Below are 21,340 nucleotides of genomic sequence, written 5' to 3'. Positions count from 1 at the left end.
TTGTAGGCGGAGATGGACATTGGGGACAACATAATACAATTTGAAAAGGATGCAAACATACATTAAAACGTTTGAATTTTATTGAACGTGAAACGATCTTTATTTGCAACAAGTACCACTTGAGAAGGAAGTTTATGGACGCTGAAGGTGGGACGCGAAAACCGAAATAAAAGCATCAGTCCAATCCTCTGTTTCATGAGTTCCGTAGAACGCTGTGGCAGTTGCAATTCATCTAGACCAATCAAAAGGGTCAGCACATGTAATTGTATTGTTCCGCGCACTGTCGTCTGCTAATCGTCTGGAAGAAGCGAGCAATGCTAGCGGTGCGCTTGAGCACCGTCTGTATTTTGTTTTTGTTTTTTCATTTGGCACAAACTGAGCCCGTTTTTAGGCAAGGTTATACAAATAGCTTGTACTTTAGAGATGAAACTTAATGTATGCGATACACAGTTGCGTAATTTCTTCCGCCATTTGCAAGACTTTCAGTGAACTCCCTTGCCATGTCCACAATAAATGCAACATCTTTTATGCTGCAATCTGTCAGCCTCCTGGTAAGTTTTCTGGTCATAGATCAACCATCTAGAGATAAGTTTGTCCTGTGCCCAAACACTGCAACAAGGTCATCGCAATAACAAGAATTTACTACCAATAAAGCTATTGCGGATGCCTTCGTCAATTTCGCTGTAACGCTGGCACCTCATTACCTTTCGTAAACTACCCTCTGCGGAAATTGCCCAGAACTGGCTTTTCACAGTTCCGCAGGGAAATGTGCATCATCTACTCCTTAGAATGGTTACTTTATGAATAGTTATTCGCGTGTACAGTAAACCATCCTTTAATATATATTGGCAGTGGATGCTGGATCACGCAATGTGTTACAGCGCACTGTAACATAATATTGAGCGGCTACGAACAGCCACACAATTGTATTGTATTGCGCGACTTGCATTTTGCTCTTCCTCGTGGCAATACTTTAATTATATTTCTCTGCACGTTACTTTTTATGTGTACGTGTGCTCCTCCTTGACCATTTTCGTCGGCTGGGGAGTAGATACGAAAGGGCCCTGTATGGCTTTGGCAGCTCTTCGCTCCTTGGGACGGTCGGTGATCCAAAGGCCCAGGGAGAACAAGAAGGACATGATAAGCATGCCACCGTAGAAGCGAAACACGCCATTGTAGCTGCCGTAATTGTCCCGAAAAAACCCTGCGATTAGAAATGTCGTTATTATAAGGAATAAGTATTTAAAGCATGAAAAAAACTAAAATACTTGCTTTCATACGTCCATCAAGGCTTGATGTACAGTTCGCCCACTTCATAGCACCAAGAAGAAGCAGATTATAGCAGAAGAGCTCTGCATCGCCGTCAGTAATTGCGAAATATTGAAAGGCACTACACCTGTGTCAGAGCTTTGCGATAACTTAAGTTAAGCAAGCTATGTTACTACGAGGTTACCATTTTGCAGCAAGCAACCTGACAACATGATTTTTATCGTATAATGCACTGTTTTTCGGGGCTATAACAACTGCAGCTTCATGATAAGGACATCTTAAAAAGTTCGCGCAGCCCCAGAGCTTTAATGATTATGGAGTGCATACGAGACCAGCACTTCAAAGTGCTTAGTTGTTCTCCAGTTGTACGTGACAAGTTTAGCGAAACAATGACAAATCAAAGTAACGCAAACCTACACTCTTGATTCAATAAGTTGTGAGGTGGTTTAGTATTGTCGTCGTCCTATTTATGGCTTCTGTCTCGAGCGTTCTGCTTACGAACATTACGCTTATTATTGTGTGAATATGTGCGTATTTCAACGAGGTAATTGACCAGTTTGAAATTCGGGTGTACTTGAACCTTCAAACGCTGACTGATATACCGGTGTCTCAAACGGTGAGTGACATGTGACACCGGCCTCTAGCTAGCATCAGGTTACTAGACGCATAATATCTGTCTGCCTGATCAGAACGGTGGGGTATTTATGGCTTGTTACCTCATGCTCTCCATCATTTAAAATGCACAGGAAACGCTGACAACAAATCTAGATTCCATTAACCGTGTGAAGATGTTTGTACATCAAAGCTTTCTACGTATGATACATTGTGCATTTGGTAGGCAACTGTCCTTTCTTTGCTGACAGCCTGGCATAATTCAGCTGCCCTATGCGACATGAAGGTCCGGCTGCTGCGTCACCTGTTCTTTGGTGACTACATGATATGGCCCATACTCCGTTTCATACATGAGTAGCAGCGCAGTGGAGGCTATAGTCCAATGCTCCTAGCAGCCGTACTGTAATTTTGTTTTCGTCCAGGATGAATAATAAGCGAAGAGGCTTCGTATCGATGTCAGACGTTCAAAATGACCACACTCAAGCACGATACAAGCCCACGCGCGCATCTTGCTGGCCGAACTTTACAGCCTCCGCAGCGTTGCGCCTGATATATGAAGCGGAGCATAGCGAGACGCTGTCGAATAAACGTGCCGTTCCTGCTTATTTTGAGAGCTTTTACTGGCAAACTCGACGCTATCACTTCGAATACAACCTTCAAGTTATATCCATCTTATAACACCGTTTATTCTGTCTACCGCGAACACAACAGCAATACGAAAGTAAAAGCAGTGGTGTGAACTTAGTGCGAAAGTAGCTAAACTTGGCATCCTTTCAGTCGTGCTAGCAACAATTCGATCTCTTTGGAGACTTAGCGAATTTATTCGGGGGGGGGGAGTGAGGGGGGACTTTAAAACATGCGGTAATGTTTTAAAACAGACATGGAAAATTAAGAAACTATGAAAACAGTGCTAGGCTCGGAACATGCTTCAGAAAATGAAGCTGACTACAGGACCAAGCTGCTTGGGGTGCTGCGGTCTTTAGCTTGCAATGTGGCCTTTCCGAGCACTCGTTCTGTTACAGTTAGAGATGGAATAAGTGACTTTGAACGGCTCAGATCCTCTAAATTAACTGAACCGGCTCAGTTGAACGGCTCATGGTTGGACTGCAGTTGCTTACCAGCTCACAGTGGCGTTGCCAAGAGGTAGCAGCGCAGTAGAAATCCATTCCCACTGCAGAAACTGATTTAAAATATGTTTTCATTAAGGAACAACCTCTTCGCGTGCTGTATTAGGGCAAAAACCAAATACCCGGGAAAATGTATGATCATCATCATCATTTAGCGACTTCGAGCTGGAATTGGTGACGTTTTGAAATCCTGTCGGCTTTGCCAAAAAAAAAAAACGCTTAACATCACTGTGTGAGAGTGGAGCGTACTTGGAAGAGTTGTGTTAGATAGGAGAGTACTTCTAGTGTTACCAAACCACAGCATGGGTAAAAGTTAGCTGCTGACATTCGTCGCTCTGCGTAAGGAGAGGACGCGGACAGATTGTGTTCATCGACGACCTTGAGCTACGAGTAGTTTCCGTTGCGTGAGGGGGAGATTGTGGTTATAAGAGGGAAAAGAAGAGAAAAGTGAGCCCCGTAACTGTCTGCATCAGCGTGTGACACCTCGACAGTAGCTCACAAGGGATGGGGGTGAGGAGGGATTAAAAAGATAGAAATAAAGGTATATATATATATATATATGTACGTGTGTGTGTGTGTGTATTGTGAAGAAGATGTGCCTGCCGCGAGCAGCATCACCAACGCCTGGCTCTCTCGGCTCGTGCTTCGGCTCACTGCTGTGCTGATCTCTGCTGGACAGTTCTTCACGCTGTCTTGCCGTTGTCGTTCTGTGACGAGGTTTATTAGTCGATAACGACAACGGCAAGACAGCGCGAAGAACCGTCCAGCAGAGATCAGCACAGCAGCGAGCCGAAGCACGAGCCGAGAGAGCCAGGCGTTAGCGATGCTGCTCGCGGCAGGCACATCTTCTTCTTCACAATATATATATATATATATATATATATATATATATATATATATATATATATATATATATATATATAGAGAGAGAGAGAGAGAGAGAGAGAGATGCGCAAGGAAAGCGAGTGACGACATAAGAGAGATAGGAAAAACAAAACACGGTAACAGGAGTCCGAGGACGGGGAACTACTTGCGAGAGCTCTTGTCGGCGACAGGAGATGGCGTAAAGCTAATCCAGTCGGCCAGAGCTGCGCTGTCGTCGTCGTAGGGGACCGGCGGCAGGAGGTGGCATAGGATCAACCCAGTCGACCAGAGCTGCGCTGTCGTCGGAGATCGCGAGGGCACAACCGGTCAGCACGGAATCCAGCGAGCGAGTCCGTCACGTGAGTTGAAATGGCGCTTCTGCATGAGGCGTCAAGTACTTGCGCGGTGCTCATTCTAAAATGAGCGTGCATAAAAACATTGCCCAGAAATCGCCATGTGCATGGCATTTTGTGATTTAGAAAGATGTTGTCCTGTCTCTGGAAGCCCGTCTAGAGGATTTGTTTAGCTGATTCGTGCTTTGTGATTTCGTGCACGTATACCTCGACGGTGCAAATAACTCCGAGTGCGCGTCAGTGGCCTTGTCGCTGGCTGCGCGCTGAAATGGGCAAGTGGTGCTTGTACCGAATCGCAAGTCGGGGTACCGAACTTGTACGGAGCTTGTGTCGCTTCTGTACCTCCGCCTGAACAAGAGCGCTTGGATAAGTGGCGACGGGCAATTGCTAGAGCTGACAGAGCTTTGCAGTGTTTTTGAAAGAAATATACGTCCTTAGTGCGCACGGAACGTTTTCAGGAAGAAAGAAAGAGCGGAGAGATGGGACAGAACGTTCTATCTATCGGCTCTATCTTCTTTTGGCAAAACGTTTCCTGCGCGTTAAAGAAGTATATTTTTTTCAAAAAGGCTATACCAACCAGTCCAAGTAGCCGCTATTTTGCAGCATACTGAGCCCTGACCATGTGTGCGCGAGCATTTCACGGAACAAATCTCTGCCACATATCATGCAGATAAATGTCCTGCTTCACGCCCCAAAGCAACCTACGCTCAGTTAGGATGATGTGTCTGTTAATTTTGCCGGGGCTGCCCAAAATACCAGACCGTGCAGAAAAAAAACCAGCAAAGCTCAACAAAGCCGGCTGGCTATATTGCCGACTTCTCCAAAGTGAAGGGAGCCAGAAGGTTTGAATGCATGTGCAGTACCAGCAGTACGACCGCTGCAATAAGACCGCTGAAAGTACGTCAAATTTATTTCGCGTCGAGACCGTGACTCCAAAGCATGGTGATGATGAATCGACAGGCATGCATGCAAAAGGCAGCGCCTCGACTTCAGGAGTGAGGGGCACCATCAAGAGGAGAATCTTCTCAACACGACCCTGATAGTGTGGGCCTATGCGCTACCGACTTAGTTTTTCGTGACCCTGGAAAAGCAATATGTTGTTTCAAGTTCAGATGCCACTTTTTTGAGCTGCCTCATCTATGCCTATTTGGGCAAAGAAAAAAGAAATGTTGTAGAACAACGAGTGAATAGAAATTGTTGTATACTCACTATTTGTGCGATGCAGCCATGTTTTTTTACGTTCACTTTCATCAAGTGATTATAATTAGTTGCCATGCTTGATATCATAAAGCCAGGTGTTCTCGTCTTTGAAGGTCTCTAGCACTTAATCGAGACTTTCTTGGAACATTGCAGCCGCACTCCTGGCCAAGAGACTTACGACACAACAGCATTTATTAGGGCGAAGGCCTTGAACAGCCTTAGTTGTCTCATGAAACGTGAATGATGATTCTCGGCATCCCGCATCGACGGTGTAAGGAACGAGGTGCACAGAGTCTACTGTTTTAGCAATAGTGTGCTCGCTTTCACAGTCTTATAAGCCCTTTATCAAGTTAAAGTCCACGCGGCCTTAAAAAATGCACGAAGTATGACTAATGGCATTGGCCTGATAGTCCCGTCATGGGTGTGGTACGGGTTAACTTAGGGTCGATCTTCGAGATCCAATGAAGTTATTTCCATCATGACATGCTGATTACACAGACGTTGCCTTACCCTATCAAAGGCCATAATGGAATGATATGCTTGACGCTAACAGCAAGATTGCCAAGGGTAGCGCTTCATCAAGTTCTTGATAGAATGCATGTAAGTTTCGTGATACATTAGTTGAAAGTTTCCTGACAAAGATTTTCGTTCATTTCGCTAACGAAACAGAACGCGACAACCAGAACGCGAAAACACGCACGCGCACACGCAACCACGTACACGCACAAACACACGCATGAAGACTATCTCGTTCCTAATAGCTAGGGTGCCCTTGCTTTCGGACTGCTTGCTATCTCTGCTGCAAACACCTCAAACATTCTTTCACGAAAACCGGTACACTTTCGTTCTGAACCAAAGATGCTGACGCCAACACCGCCTACGTCGAACTCAAAATTTCAGCCATACAAGCTCTTTAGTGCTGTCGCGTTAAAAGGGGATCACTCTCCTTGCGAACGTATGCTTCTGTTGGAGCATTTATACGACAACACTGTTAGAAAATAAACTACATATAAAATTAGGAAATGAATTTCGTTAGAGCAGCATCACAGTGTATTTATTTATTGACAATACATGTACATGCATTTATCGAGAGTAATGAACAAGCGTGGCTACACAGCAATCACCGTCTACACGCGGATCGGAGTCGCTCCCCAGCGAGCATCCCACCCACTCTACGGGAGCGCCATCTGTCACGTAAAATGGAGACGGCCCAGGCGGCAAACACAATCTGCACGTGGCGTTGGGCGCAGTGCCTTCAACTAACTTATTCTTAGACGTTGTACAAACTGATTGAACTTATGCCGTTTGCCGCGAATACAGCAGCGACACGAAGGTGAGAGTAGAGCGCATGATAAAAAGTTGTGTTTAATGGGGAGTACTGAAAGTGTTAAACTAATGAATTGAATGATTGGTGTAAATTTTTGTGAACTTACTGTACAGTAATTTCAATAATTATTGTATTTAGTAGTTGACAATTGAAATTGTCTGGTCACTCATTTTCATTAGACGATACCAAACAGCATTCTTGGCGAGCACCTACTCTGCCCAATGGCTAGTAAAGAAAACGCACAATTGTCTACACAAGACATGGGTGCAGCAATAAAGAATACTCGGTATTGCAAAATCGACAAGGTTATAAAGATAAGACGAGCGCTTCGACAGACCCAAGGAAGTCTTTCGCACTAAAACGCTGATTATCTCAATGTAATGACGTCTCCCTGGCGAAGCGAAGTAGCTGGCTACTGGTCACGCTACATAACACCGGTTTCGTTTTGTTTACTATGTTTCTGAGAGCAAGATTTCCTTTCACTTACCTATGAGAAGTGGCCTCACGAAGCATCCCATTGCTGTTGCCGTGTTCATCAAACCATAAGCGATTGGGAGGCTTGTGGAGTCTATTTCGGTCGAGAGGATCTGAGAGGCTCCCACCATTATGTAACCAGCTGGCAAGCCTAAGGCTGCTGTGAGGGCCCAGACACATTCCTTTCCCCGTACGTGTGGTGCCACGTACTGTAGGAGACCTAGTACTAAGTAAGCGATGGTGAGCAAACCGCAGTTCGATATCAGGTTGTAGTCACTCAAGTATGGGATGAACAGCCGGCCCACGGTGTCTGTGGCCGAGAAGAAAGTGAGCGCATGCACAGCGTCGGCACGTGATACGCCGGCGTCGTGTGCAAAGTCGAATATCACGGACAAGAAACAGTCAATGAAAAAACCCCACGACAGGTAGCTGAACGCGTGGAAGTAGAATCGCGGATTTTTGAGAACTTCCAGTATATTCTGCTGCGTAGACGTAGAGCAAGGTGCCTCTTCCTGATCCCAGGGAAGTCCATGGTTCAATGAGTTCCTGCATAGTGGTGAGGCGTCAAGTTCCAGCGATTTGCTGATGCTGGTGACCGTGGCTCGGCGAGACAGCCCTGTATTTGACGCAAAGGAATGCCTTGAAACTTTGTTGCTCGTGTACATCGATCCAGCGACGCTCAGCATAGTTCCTCGCCTAGCACGTAACTCGTTCAAATCTGGTGTGTCGGTCCGGAAGGCTGAACTTTTTATGCCACCGCTGGCGAAAGTCCCTCGCCTGAATATTGCGGAGAGATGAGCAGGAAGCACCGTATTGCCCTGGGGCGTTGTATCTGCGTTACGTGTAACATTTACCATTATTTCTTTTTGGAATTCAGTGATGCTTGATGGCTTTTCAGCTTGTGACGCTGAGTTCTCGTAAGTGCAACTCGTGAAAGTCGCTCGCCTGAATTTGGTCGGGAAGCGTCCAGACAGGAGTGTACTAAAGCTGGAGGGCATCGTCGCATCCCCTGTATTGTTCACGATGCTTCGTCTGTGGCTTTCGGTAGTACTTGACTTTTCATTCAGGCTGATGACGGTCCACTCGCTGCAGATGCCTTCAACACGATGTACTTGACTTGCTGGAGCCGGTTTTATGCTCTGTGATGACACTAACGCTGGCCGTTCAATCTCTAGGTACAGCTTGTCATCGCCCTCGTACACAGCTGCTCTCACTGGAGCACTGTATGGCTTCGGACAACTGTCCTTGGTGTCTGCGCTACTGGTATTTCCTTTAAGTTCCTCTACATTCCATGGAGGAGCCTTCATAAGCATTGCTAAGGGTACCACGTTCCCCATGGATGCTCCAATAATGAGAAAGGTGCCGTGAAGACCGTATTCAGCGAGCAAGTACTCGTACAGCTTTGGGAACACTAGAGACGCAATGGTTGCTCCGGCCAGGTTTAGTCCCAATGCAGCTCCTCGTCGCTTGTCGAAGTATTGAGTCACGCAGACCACGCTGCTGCTCAAGATTATGCCATGACCAGAACCTGAAAAACACCGAGGAAGTTGATATTACAATTACTGTTACTCCAAGCAGGTGTGAGCCATGGTGAAATATGGTAATTAGACGACTATAAATTCGCAATGAAAATAAAAAAGCGCGCTAAAAGTTTTTCTTTTTGTGGCGCTCGCCATGATAACTTGTGCTTCTGGCACAGAAATACGCTAGTTGCCCGCAACCTTATGATGTCAGAATTTTGCGGTAAAATGAAAGTTCTCTTTACGGGCTTATAAATATTACATGGGTTTGAGGATACTTCAAGTTTTATGCCTTTAAAAGCAGAAACTTTATAGAAGTGAGAAATTTATTAGTGAAGAAAGGCTGTACTAGGTGGGGAATCTGTAAGTTCACAATAAAAACTTATTGAACTGATAGGTGTATGTGTATGGTCTGGAGTGATTATGGTGATAGTCCCAACATGGATTTGTTGGAAGCAGGCTACGTTTTGACGAAGCCCCTGGTTAACACAACTTTTTCCGTTGACCAAAGTAGCAAACACGCAGCTAAATTGCAAGATCATGCGGCATTCACAGCGACTGAAAGTGATCGAGAGAGCAAACGATTTCTAAACAACTCCACTTGATTGGTTAGTTAAAACCAGCTTGTGGCAGATAGAAACAGAGAGATAAATGGTAAGTTAAAGAAAGCGACGTTCACGAGAAGGAAATTTGGGCTGCTATCCAGTACAGGGGAAACGGCAAGAGAAATGAATAGGAAGAAAAAGATAAAAAGGCTAAATAAACTATGGCGAAAAAACTCGCAGGCGCAATCAAGCCTAAGAGTGTCACAGCGGTCTAGCGAGGCCGGTTAACGGCAGAAACTTCAGCAGCCCCTTCACCGCTTTCTAGGTGGAAGGTCGAGCGTTTAACGCAGCTGCCACCGACATTAACTGTTTGGAGTGGCAGTATGCCCCTGACATTGATGTGCGGTGCCCTCAACATGACCTGAGTTCTCAATTCACCTGACGCCACACGACTCTGTCAACGAATACTCATCATTGTCGAGACTATAGTTTATGAGATCAAATGTCTACGAAACATCGCTTGGGTTAAAGTACAGTTACTAGGCGGTGCACGTTTCTCGGCTTGTGTTTTGTAATTGCCATTGAGACGACCACAACATTGAACAAAGCGGCATATTTTGCGGTTACATTGTCACGAACAATCCATCTAAAGCACCTGAACTATTTGTTTGCGCAAGGTAAGGTGGATGGTACCTTGGAATTCAAGAAATGATTGCTTTCGAGTTCTGTGGGAAATATTTTGTAACATATTATGGTAGCAAGAGTTTACTTGGTAGTGCACTTTAGGTCACGCATCGCAAAAGCTGTGATTGTTCGATGTCTCGTCAACAGGCGTAACCACCTAAACGTTCATGGATTGTAGTCTCAATAACAAATATGTCCCATAATTCGAAATACTAAAACGCCGTTTAAGTATTTTAATCCATATATTTGTATGATTTTAAATATTCTTGCCGAAGTCAGGTAGCGTACCGTTAGTAACGTCTGAAGCTTATGTGGCCCTTAAATAGCCAGAAAATACAAAAGAATCTACAGCATCTCCACGAAGTGAATGACGGTGAGTGGGCGAAGCACTGTGATTGCTCGGTGTTACCGTAAATCGTCGGTGACATTGGCCACATAGAGCAGTAAATGAGTCACAAATCAGTGAGCAGCTATATACTGTGTTTATTAGCCCTAAATAGTATGTCGCGTTGAGCGCTTGGCTCCAATACTCCTTTACTACTACTGCGTTGTGATCCGCGAAACGTATAGCCAATGCTTTTTTTTCGCATAAGTTTTTTGGTTTCGATTGTACAAGGTGCTACCGCTTTGGGCTTGTGTGAGGTGCTTCGCCCCTAAAACAAGCGCGTTATTATGCCTTGGTGTTTCTCGCCCTTGTGGCGCCATTCGTGACTAAGGACAGCCAGTCAAATGACGCCCTTATGGTACGTCAACGCCTTCTCTACTTTATCAACGCCAGCCACATACGCCTGATCCAGCTGTTCACTAGTCTCTTCTCTAACCCTTTCCTGCTCTCGTCCTTCTGCTAGCCTGCGCGGGTGCTTTGCAATAATGAAGGAGATGACCCCTCATGCAGTGCCTCACGACCCAAATTATATAAAGGAATTTTTTTGTGTTCAGTTGTGTGCAGATCCGTAGGCGGCGTCTAGCACTCCTCGCGTTCACAATGTTGGTAATCCCGCTGGATTTGTAAAAGATACGGTGTTTTCAGATAGCGTGTCGCTGTTCGTGGTGCTATGGGAGCAACCGATCGGGAAGCATCGCTGCAATGCGTCTGCATGCGCTGCTCTGTGATGCGGCGACGGCATTGCTTCGATCCACAAAGAAAGAGCGCGATATAGAACAGATGTGACAGACATAACAGATTGGAGTGGAAAACACCTCTATCACATCCATGGGGGTAAGCACTCGGAAGCACATGTGATGCAGGCAGCGCCACCCGTCATGTCACAACAAGGCCACTCCCTGAACTGAGGAGGGCTCAGGGCTCCCGTTCAGAAGCACGCGTTTGTACTGGCGTTGACAGAAATCAAGGTGGCATTGGACACTTACTCTCGATTGGGCGCACATAAGTGAGGCATCCGTTGTGAATGAACTGTCACCTACAGTGCTTCGTCACGCAGTCACTCATCTGTCCCCTTTGTTATTTCGGAAGAGGGACGCCTCTTCCCCGTACAATTGACTCACTAGAGAGGGCGCTGCGACAATGCTTCGTACCCAAGAAAGGGAACCGTGTGCCTGTTTATAAAATAAAGAGGTACGGTACAAAGAATACAACTTGGGCTGTTTGGTAAGACATTCTAAAATGTAGTTTTACGTTTGAAATTCAGGAAGAAATAACGACAAACAGGCCATGTAGTGCGTACAAGTACGCCATGCTTGTCCTGTTTTCTTGTCGTTAGTCCTTCGCAGTGTTGGTTTTTGTGCATTTCCATGAGTGCTAATACATTGAAATTCACAAAACAGCGGCTTAATTAAACGTTTATAAAAACAGCTTTTGTCACATGGGAGGAGTGGGGATAAGCCTCAACAACTGCAGCCCCCAAAAACGCACGTAATATGCGCGTTTCGCAGTGACAGCAGTAGGTGGTGGTGGTGGTGGTGTTGTAGCAGGCGGGGTTAGCCTGGCCTGCATGGCCGGCAATTGTTCCGCCTGAGCATCTCCTGAATTTGGAAAATGTCACCACGTGTCAGACAGCCCAGTGTCTCGCAGGAAGACTAACAAAATTCGTTGCACGTTCCTCCTAGTTGCCGCGGGTCCTTCAGTAAATATGATGTCATCAACTGTCCGGTGTCTATGACAGCCTTTTCGCAAGGTGCGGATCATCACTGCTCTTTGCACATCAAACTGTGGGCAAAGCCAAATGAAATGTTCAATATCCCCAATGTCACCACAGAAGGCACAGAACGGGGAAGCGTATCTCCCAGTCTTGAATGACCAGGCCGGGGTGTATGTGGAGCCGGTTCTAATGCGGTACAACAGCGTCGCTTCTTCACGAGAAAGTCCATGAATTACACATGCTTGGTGTGGAAACTTGTAGATCGCCTTGAAATGATTGCGTATCACATCTTTGTTGTTCTGGCAAGTCTTGGGAATTCTTACTTTTGGAAACGATGTACGTGCTTCGCAAGCAAGGGCATCAGCCTTTTCATTGCCCTCAATGCCAACGTGGGATGGGATCCACTGGAACTTTATAATAAAACTCTTGCCATTTAGGTGTTTGATTAGTGCCAGAGATTGCCTGGTGAACTTTTCTTGAGGTAGGCCATGATGCAGTCTTTGTAGCGCCGATTTGGAGTCCGTCAGCACTACAACATCTCGTGCAGAAAAGGATCGCAGTTTTCGCAAAGCCGCCGTAATTGCAGCGCTTCCTACCGTTGTGGACGAAACCACGCGATCCAGGCGGCCCGACCATGACACACCCAGGCAGGGTATGCAGAAAGCCGCTGCGCAGCTATCCGTCTGTGTGCACACTGATCCGTCGGTGTACACTTGTAGGTGGCCGCGGTACATGGTGCTCAAGTGGTCCAGCGCAAGAAATTTTGCTTCCGCGGTTAGAATGGTGCGCTTCGCTGGTAGCTTGGGTACGCTGAAGTTGCACGCAACATCCACAAAAGACCATGGCGGGTCCTTAGGGCGCCGTTTAGGCAGTTTCAAGCCTAAATAATGAAATGTGTTTAGTGCCGCGTTGAAATGTGAGCCAGTTCTTGCTCTTAGCCGCCGGAGAAGCGCCGTGCCTGCGAATGACTCGCCCAGTCTTGACAGCTGCGTCAATAAGGCCTGAGATGCCAAAAGGCGGAGCGGCAGAGACTCGGCTTCATTGGTGACCTTCGTGTTTGAAGCCACCTGAGGGACTCCCATCGCCAAGCGAAGGCCCTTTCTGTGCACTGCCTCTAGGCGTTCGAACTGGCTTGGTGATGGTGATATCAGGGGCAGCTGATAAAAGATGCGGCTTGTTATAAGCGCATCATTTAATTTAAGCATGGACATAGGATTGTTGCCTCAACGGACCCCTGCCATGCGACGAAGAGCGTTGATCCTTTGCACTGATGCAGTGACTATACCATCAACCGCACGTCGCCATAATAGCTTGTTGTCGATGGTAATGCCCAGGAAACGGACACTTCTTGCACAACGAATCGAGTGGCCTCGAATATTCAGCGACAGACGTGTTGACTTCCGTCGCGCTCCCGAGAAGAGCATGAAGGCCGATTTTTCCGCTGATAAAGATAGGCCGAGTGTCAACAAGTGACGCTCAATGATTGAAATAGCGCTCTGTGCTATCCGGGCCAAACGTTTGTGCTGGTACCCTGGGATCCAAATGCAGATGTCATCGGCGTAGATGGATATTTTAACTGCTTTCAGAGCTAAGTGCAGAGTGTCGGGAAGGCTGGCCATGGCAGCGTTAAAATGCAAGGGAGATAGAACACTTCCTTGTGGAACGCCGAAGGAAACGCGTCTCTCTTCGCTCATTACATTTCCCAGCTTAACACGGACACAACGGTCTCTGAGAAACTCATGTATGAACCGAAGAGCACTTCCCGACACACCCATGGCTTGGAGCCCGTTCACGATGCCTGCCTGAAGCACACAATCATATGCCTTGGCAACGTCCATGAAGACGGCGAGTGTCGAGAGTCCGCTGACACGGTGGTGCTTGATGTGGCTTAATAGGTCCAAAACACTGTCCTGGGCACTCAGTCGTGGGCGAAATCCAGTCATACACGATGGCCATCGTCTTCCTTGTTCAAGGTACCAAGTTAATCTTGTACATATTAATCTTTCCATCAGCTTAGATACGCATGATGTAAGAGATACCGGTCGATATGACGCGAGGCTCGCAGGATCCTTTCCGGACTTTAATACTGGCACCATCCAAGCTGTCTTCCAAACAAATGGGATCTCTCCCATGCTCCAGACATGATTAAATATGTCCAAAAGGGCCCTTTTTCGCTCATATGGCAGATTTGTCAGCATTTGATTGCTGATCAAATCAGGACCCACGGCACAGCGTCTTCTTAATTTGCTAAGTGCCATATCCAGCTCTCGGAAGGTGAATGGCGTATCCATCGTGTGAAAAAACTAGGGTGACAGAGGAATCGCCGCTCCTGCTGATCTACCAGATATGTACACGTCGGCGAAATCCTCTGCAAGGGTTTGCACATCTATCCCTTGTTTCAAAGCGAGTGCTTCGAATGGCCTGTGTGTTCATATCTTCCCAGAAAGACTATTTATTACTGCCCATATCTTTGTCACGGGCGTAAACGTTGATAAACTCTCACAGAAAGCGGCCCTTTGATTTTGTCTTAATTTTTTTTTGTATGGCGACGAATCGCAGCGTTTATCCTGTTATATTCGGTTTTCGCAGACGGATTTCCTTTTGTTCTCATTAATTTCCGCTCCGCCCGTCTACGTGCTGCGCAGAGGTTCTTCAATTTCAAGTCAGGAGCAGGAAAATGGTCGGGCAGTTTCAGCAATGAGGTTGCTGATCGCTTGCCTTGCAACATATCCTCGAACAGCTCACCAGTGGATTTGTCCAACACTTCTCTGTTGGTGTCCCAGCGTGTTACATTGCAGAATTGTCGACCAGCAGTTCGAAATCCCAGGATATTGGTGAAGATGGGGAAATGGTCGCTGCCCATCTTGTCTGGAGCCGTGGTCGATGATACCAGAAGGTCCGTGGAGTGAAGTACAAGGTCTATTGCACTACATGAATCTGGTGGCCTGAAAAATGTAGGTTTACCATCGTTCGCCACACATAAGTCGGCGGCATCCGCAGCTGCTAGAAGTTCCTTGCCTCGAAAATCGACACTCTTATCTCCCCAGAGTGGATGGTGCACGTTAAAATCACCACAGATTATTCGAGGTGCGGGACATCGAGTGCAAAGGTCCTTTAGGAAAGTCTCCATAGAGACCTTTTTTCGTGGGCTTATGTACACCGATACCACACTCAGTTTTCGGTTTCCCAGGCACACTTGCACAGCAGTGACTTCCAGTGAGTTGGAACAGAGGTCTTGCACTGGTAAGGCGACGTGAGGGATTTCCCGCCTTATGTATATCATTGCGCTTCCATTTGCAAACGACGTTATGCTCGGGTTGCCGTGTCGGGTGTACCCTGGGAGCGTCCTTGCATTCGATAGACCGGCTTCGGAGAGGGCTAGAATCGGTATTGGAATGTCGCGCAGGAAAAGGTTGAGTTCGCACAGGCGTTTTAGAAGACCGGCGCAGTTCCATTGCATTATTAAGGGCACTTTTGAAGGACGAAATAGACCAGGTGGGCGAGACATTGCCATTATTCTACTGTGTGTTTGTGGAAGCAGAGCAAAGTAACACTGACTCTAGAGCCAGGACTGCTTCCAACATATCCTTCGTTGAACTCGCAGGCATCTTAGCGACGTGTGAACGTAGTGCGGTGAACAGAGCGCGAATAACGTGCACGAGGTTTTCTTGCTGTTGGCTTCCAGATGGTACTTGAGGTGGGCTCAGTGCATCAGCGTAGGTGCGCTTGGCGGACTCTTTCGTGATACAATTCTCACCAGCGTTGAGCACTTGCGTTGACTCAGTACCAGCTCTTGTCGGCTTTAGGCGCGGAAAATTTCCTGCGTACTCGTTATCCGAACCGCCATGCTGTGGCGCGCCGGACGTCTTCTTTGTGAGCGATGGTTCGTTCACAGTCTTCGGGCCGAGGACAAACGTCTTATTTCTTCGCTGCGCAGCTGTTCGTGCTGGACATCGGCCGTAGCTAGCTGGGTGGTCGCCGCCACAGTTTGCACACACAAGTTTTTCTTTACTTGTACACGTCTTAAAGTCATGAGGCCCCCACAGCGCTTACACCTTTGTTCCCCACGACAGTGCTTAGCAACATGTCCAAAACGCTGACATTTAAAACAGCGTGGTGGCGTCTCCACGTAGTCTACCAACTCGTGTCTGGTGAAGCCAAGGTTGATCTTCTCTGGGCGTTCCGAATTTGGAGCGAATGTGAGAACTACAGAGTCAGTGCGCCTTGATTCCCATTCGGTGGATGAGGTTTGGACTCGTCGTATGATTCTTTTGCGTGGTATACTCCCTGAGGTCTCAGGTAGGTTAACAGCTCTTCGTCCGAGTACCATCTTGGGACCCCTTTTATAATGCATGTATTTTTCATGTAACTGTGTGGTACACGGGCAGATATGGCAAGGCCGCAGATAGTATTGGTCTCTAGAAGCATATTAGCTTCGTGTTCTGTCTCTATATCCAAGAGCAGGGCTCCCTGTGCTGTGAAACGGCTCTTAACGGGGGCTCCACCGAGAATCGTTTCAATTTCCGAGTATAGGTCAATAGGATTCACTTGCCTCAAGTTAGCTCCATCGGATGTTGGAGCAATTAACACAGGAATGCCCACCGTCCTGTCTTTGCGATGTCGCACAAGGCGGAAACCATTCTCGTCCATGTCTTGATCTGTGAGGTTCACCCCGTTGTGGTCCCCGACGACAGTTGATTCGTCCTCTGATGCAACGCTGTGTTGTCGCTTGCCGTCAGGTATGCTTGCGCCAGCCAGCTGGTGCTTCTGACCTGGTGTCACACCTTGGGAGGTCATGGCGGCGCTCCCCCGATGCTTGTTTCGTTTCTTCTAGCACATTTCGACGCGGCGGGCAGCGCAGTACCCGTCGGTCGCCGATACGGCAGGTACCTTTTCGAGTCGTCTGACGTCTTGAGCAGTGCTGAGCCGTAATAAAAACAAAAATAAACGATAAATGCAGACAGAGCTACTTAGCCAAGCAGCAACAGCTTCGTCCTGACAGCAGTAAAACTTCCCCAACAACAATAATTCAGTACAATAGAGTAAAAATAAAGAAAAACGCAACTGGCATAGCGTCGCTTGCGCCTTTGAGAGGTGTTTTGCAAAAAATGAAGGAATGGGTGACTTTTTTGCCTCATGGTCATGTTTTGTGAAGTTGATGATTGTATACAGTGCTTATTGTTGGGAATAAGCCACTGACGTATCCAAGTTAGGGGAGGAGGTATTGTGCGTTTATTACATTACTCCTGATTTTTTGTCCAACTTCGAATGCGTAGAGATACATGCATACGCACACAACCAAATACTTATGAATATGTTCCGTACGTGCGTTCATGTGCTAACACACAAATCACCCCGAAAATAACGTTCGGCCAATGCCCTTAGAATATTCCGATGCTTCACCTGCAGCCATGCACTCCATAAATGCCTTAGGGTATGACCAAACTATGTGGCCGTAATTGAGATATGCGGCTGTAGTAAAAAAAATGTATAGTGAAATCGCGATGACTCGACCTTGTTTTTACTACAGTAAACTGTATTTAGTCGCTGAATCTGCATAAACACTGGTTTACTTTTTGATATTGCTGGACCGATGAAGGGTCAATGGTCGGCCACGCATACATGCTGATTACAGAAGTTTCGCAACAAGATGTACAATTGCTTTCATTTGTTAAACTAGGTTGGTGTGCGTTTCGCATCACGAGTTGCCATATAAGCGAGACTGCCCATAAAATCTTAACTTCACCGGGCGTGGACCGTCATGAATATCGCCATAAACTAAAATTTTAGTACTCTCTAACGTGGTGACTACAATAAAAAGGCATACTCACCGGATAGAAATCCAGCTGTGAAGATGAGTACCGTAATTTCATTGGCAAAAAAAGATGCAGAGAGACCCAAGGTAAGGCAAGTGCCTCCTATGATAGCGGACATACGCGTTCCGTAGGCCGGTATGAGGATGGCGGCAAACAAGCCTGGCAGAGAGAGGGGAGAAGTTACTGAACAAAATGCAGGTAAATAAATCCTGCGAAAATTCATACGCAGTCCTAAACTACCGGAAGACTAAATCCTAGAAAATATCAAAGGCAAATAAATTCTGAAAAGACAACACTGACGGCTTGAACTTCTCAGCCTTACTCAGCTATTGAAAAAGGAGCCAATGTGAAATAGGGTACAAACTAAACTAGATGTGGTGTGTACGGAACGACCTTATGTAATTAACCGATGTGGGAAGCATCGATATCAAATGGGTGACCAGTGAGCGCCACCAATACAGCATCGTACTGTTTGGTGGATAGAGGCTTATCCACCAAATAAAAAATACATACAGGCGAGTATTCACGAGACATTCCCCTACCATAAGAAAGTGAGTGAGAATTTATTAGAAGGCAGAGAAGTAGGTCGGAGCTATAGTTCGTTTTAGGCTGATCCTCTGCACGGGGGATAAAGGGGGAAAGAAAGAGAGATGAAAGATGAGTAGAGGGACAAAAAGAGGTGGTGCATTTTTACATTAGTCAGTTAACATCGCACCCTAGAGCTTAGTATATAGTCCAGTGCGTTTGATAAAGTGTAAAACAGCGAGATTATTTAGGAGAATATTTAATGAATAGCAATGTGCTGGGAACGTCAAGAATTAACGCGTAGAGCGCTGGCGTTATGGCAGAGTCGTAACTTTTATGCTTCGCATCGTTTCATTGATTCAAGTACTACATATATGATAACTAGTTGATAAACAAGAAGGTGAACCCCTTGTCGTTCATAAGCTGCATTCGATTCTCGCCCTAAATGAGCGATGCTATTTTTGGCCATCCCAAAAATTATGAAAAGTTGACACTATGAAACAAAACTAATAATAAATGCGAAGCATTTCTTCGTGTACTACAAGCTTTCTCTTTCTATCTACGTATCTATCTACCTACACACTAAACAAAAATGACCTGAAATAACCTAAAAAACTGGGCAAACCATTAGTGCTCTAGCGCACTACCTCTCCTGGGTTTTTTTTACCATCTACTATCGAGATAAAAATTTACTCTCGTGCTAACTGAGTTTTTGAACGTAGGGAGAGTAGTAATTATTTAGCCAGTGAGGTTTTGAGCGAGTATAGAGAGAGTAAATTTTTACAGCATTCACAAGGTTTTTGAGGTGATTTCTGAAAGTTATTTTGGTGGTAAAAAATAAAAATCAATGGGTGCATTCGCCCAGAGCCGAGTAATTTAATAAATAGCAGAATTGAATAAATTTATTAAACGACAGAATTGGTGACATAGATTTACATACAGACAAACACGCACACACAACAAATGCAGAATAATACATCACTCGAACAGACTGCACGCGTTGCTCAACTACACTTTGACAATCCGGTATATATAGGCACGACTTTTTGACCGGCTCTGTAGGACCGGTAGGAGAGCTCTTTTTTTGCATCGATTAACAACAACGGTTGGAGCTTAACAACAACGGTTGGAGGATGATAGCACATCAATCAAGCCTGCAAGCTAGTTTGCAGTGTTGAACACCTTTGGCCACTCATTGTGTATGGCACTGATCTGTAACCAAGAGGGTGTGTTTCGTCGATCAGTTATGTGGAAACACCCGTGTCAATTATATTAGGCGGATGGGAGAAAGCCTGAATGACTAAGGTGCATAGCCGGAATGAATGACTGATAGTCCACCATGATGCACTTGAGAGCGAAAAAAAAATTCGACAGAACTGAAGTATTATGAGCACCGATGTAATGCGAAGCATGTGAAGGTGGGGTGACTGGGTTGTAACTTTCTTTTTATACGAAGCTTTATTAGTTAATTACAGCCTCTTAATGACGCCAGCATTACATGGGCACTACTGGTGCCAGAAGCGGTAAGCTGATATGTAGAGATTGTGCTTACATGAATGGCAACCCCGTAAAGTCCTACTTTAACCAACTACACTATACACTAAATGGTGCTTGACTATACAATTGACGTTGATTCGCTATCGAGCCACCCTAAGGCAATTAGTAGTAGTAGTAGTAGTAGTAGTAGTAGTAGTAGTAGTAGTAGTAGTACTTTTTATTTACAGCAAGCCGGATACAGAGCTCACTGTAGGGGCAAAGGGCTAAATGCAAAAAGCCTGACAAAGGCCCTTGTCCCTCCTTATTAATTATTCACTAAATGTTAGTCAAGGTGGCGAAAAATTCTTCTCGGCGTTCGTCCACGAAATATTGATTGATACGTGGGGTTTAACGTCCCAAAACCACCATATGATTATGAGAGACGCCGCACTGGAGGGCTCCGGAAATTCCGACCGCCTGGACTTATTTAACGTGCACTCAAATCTGAGCACACGGGCCTACAACATTTCTGCCTCCGTCGGAAATGCAGCCGCTGCAGCCGGGATTCGATGCCGCGAACAGCGGGTCAGCAGCCGAGTACCTTAGCCACTAGACCACCGCGGCGGGGCTCGTCCACCTGTAGCTTTCTGAATTATTTTCTGATGTGTTGAAGAAGTGTTTTTAATAAAACATACAAAAACTTAATCAACCCAACTCGACAGGTTATGAGAACTTATGACCAGCGCTTCCTGTGTTGAGATAAGTTCAAAAACACTCGCTGATTAGGTTTTGGAAAATGCGAAATTGGCCGACTAACTAAGGGATAGTACGTCGGCCCGTTCGGATAATAAAATTTTGCCGGATCTTAGCAGTATCTCGTAGGCTACACGAATTTGACATTCAACAGTGGCCTTCTGGCGTACGGAGTGAAAAGTTTCTCAGCTTGCAGGGCCACCAACAGTGCCAGAAGAGATCTCGATACATGGTTCTCCGGTGAAACTAGTGCATGCTGGATGACCTCGAAAGTATGCTTCCGTCTGGTAGAAACGGCAGGAAGGTTGAAGTATGGAGAATCGGAGGTGTTATGTGTTCAAATAACTGTGCCTGTGTCTAAATGTGTTAGCGTGTTTCTTCTAGAAATGTAAAATACACTTTCTTTGTTCTAAATTTTTTGTGGTCGATGTTATTCTAAATTATTGATGGGTTGAAAATAATGCAGAATCATACTTCAAGTTTGAAAGAAAGCGAAATTTACGATAATAAACCTTGGATGCACCGAATTTTCGCCAGAAACTAACTTTGAAGAACACTTTGAGAAATTCGATATTAACGAAAAAAAAAGTGAAAACACGTACACCTAGTTGTGACAAGAGACCGCGAAAACCTACCAAAGGCACATAAGCCTGAGCTAGTATGTTAAGTTTGCAGAAGGTATATACCGTTCAAGTC

General features: G+C 46.0%; 1 protein-coding gene across 1 annotated transcript in view; it reads right to left on the bottom strand.

Moving 5' to 3' along the window:
• The window catches only part of LOC142803019 (monocarboxylate transporter 9-like), a 60,090-nt gene that overhangs the window by 37,525 nt on the left and 1,225 nt on the right, over positions 1-21,340 (bottom strand). Inside the window, exons 2-4 of the mRNA XM_075888118.1 lie at positions 8,278-8,754; positions 7,240-7,842; positions 1,056-1,204 (exon numbers count right to left, since the gene is read on the bottom strand). Of these exons, the coding sequence (XP_075744233.1) occupies positions 1,056-1,204; positions 7,240-7,842; positions 8,278-8,754 (1,229 nt within the window). The remainder of the gene's footprint in view (positions 1-1,055; positions 1,205-7,239; positions 7,843-8,277; positions 8,755-21,340) is intronic.

Source organism: Rhipicephalus microplus, chromosome 3, assembly GCF_043290135.1.
Source record: "Rhipicephalus microplus isolate Deutch F79 chromosome 3, USDA_Rmic, whole genome shotgun sequence".
Lineage (NCBI taxonomy): Eukaryota > Metazoa > Arthropoda > Arachnida > Ixodida > Ixodidae > Rhipicephalus > Rhipicephalus microplus.
This window is presented reverse-complemented; position numbering and strand designations above follow the sequence as displayed.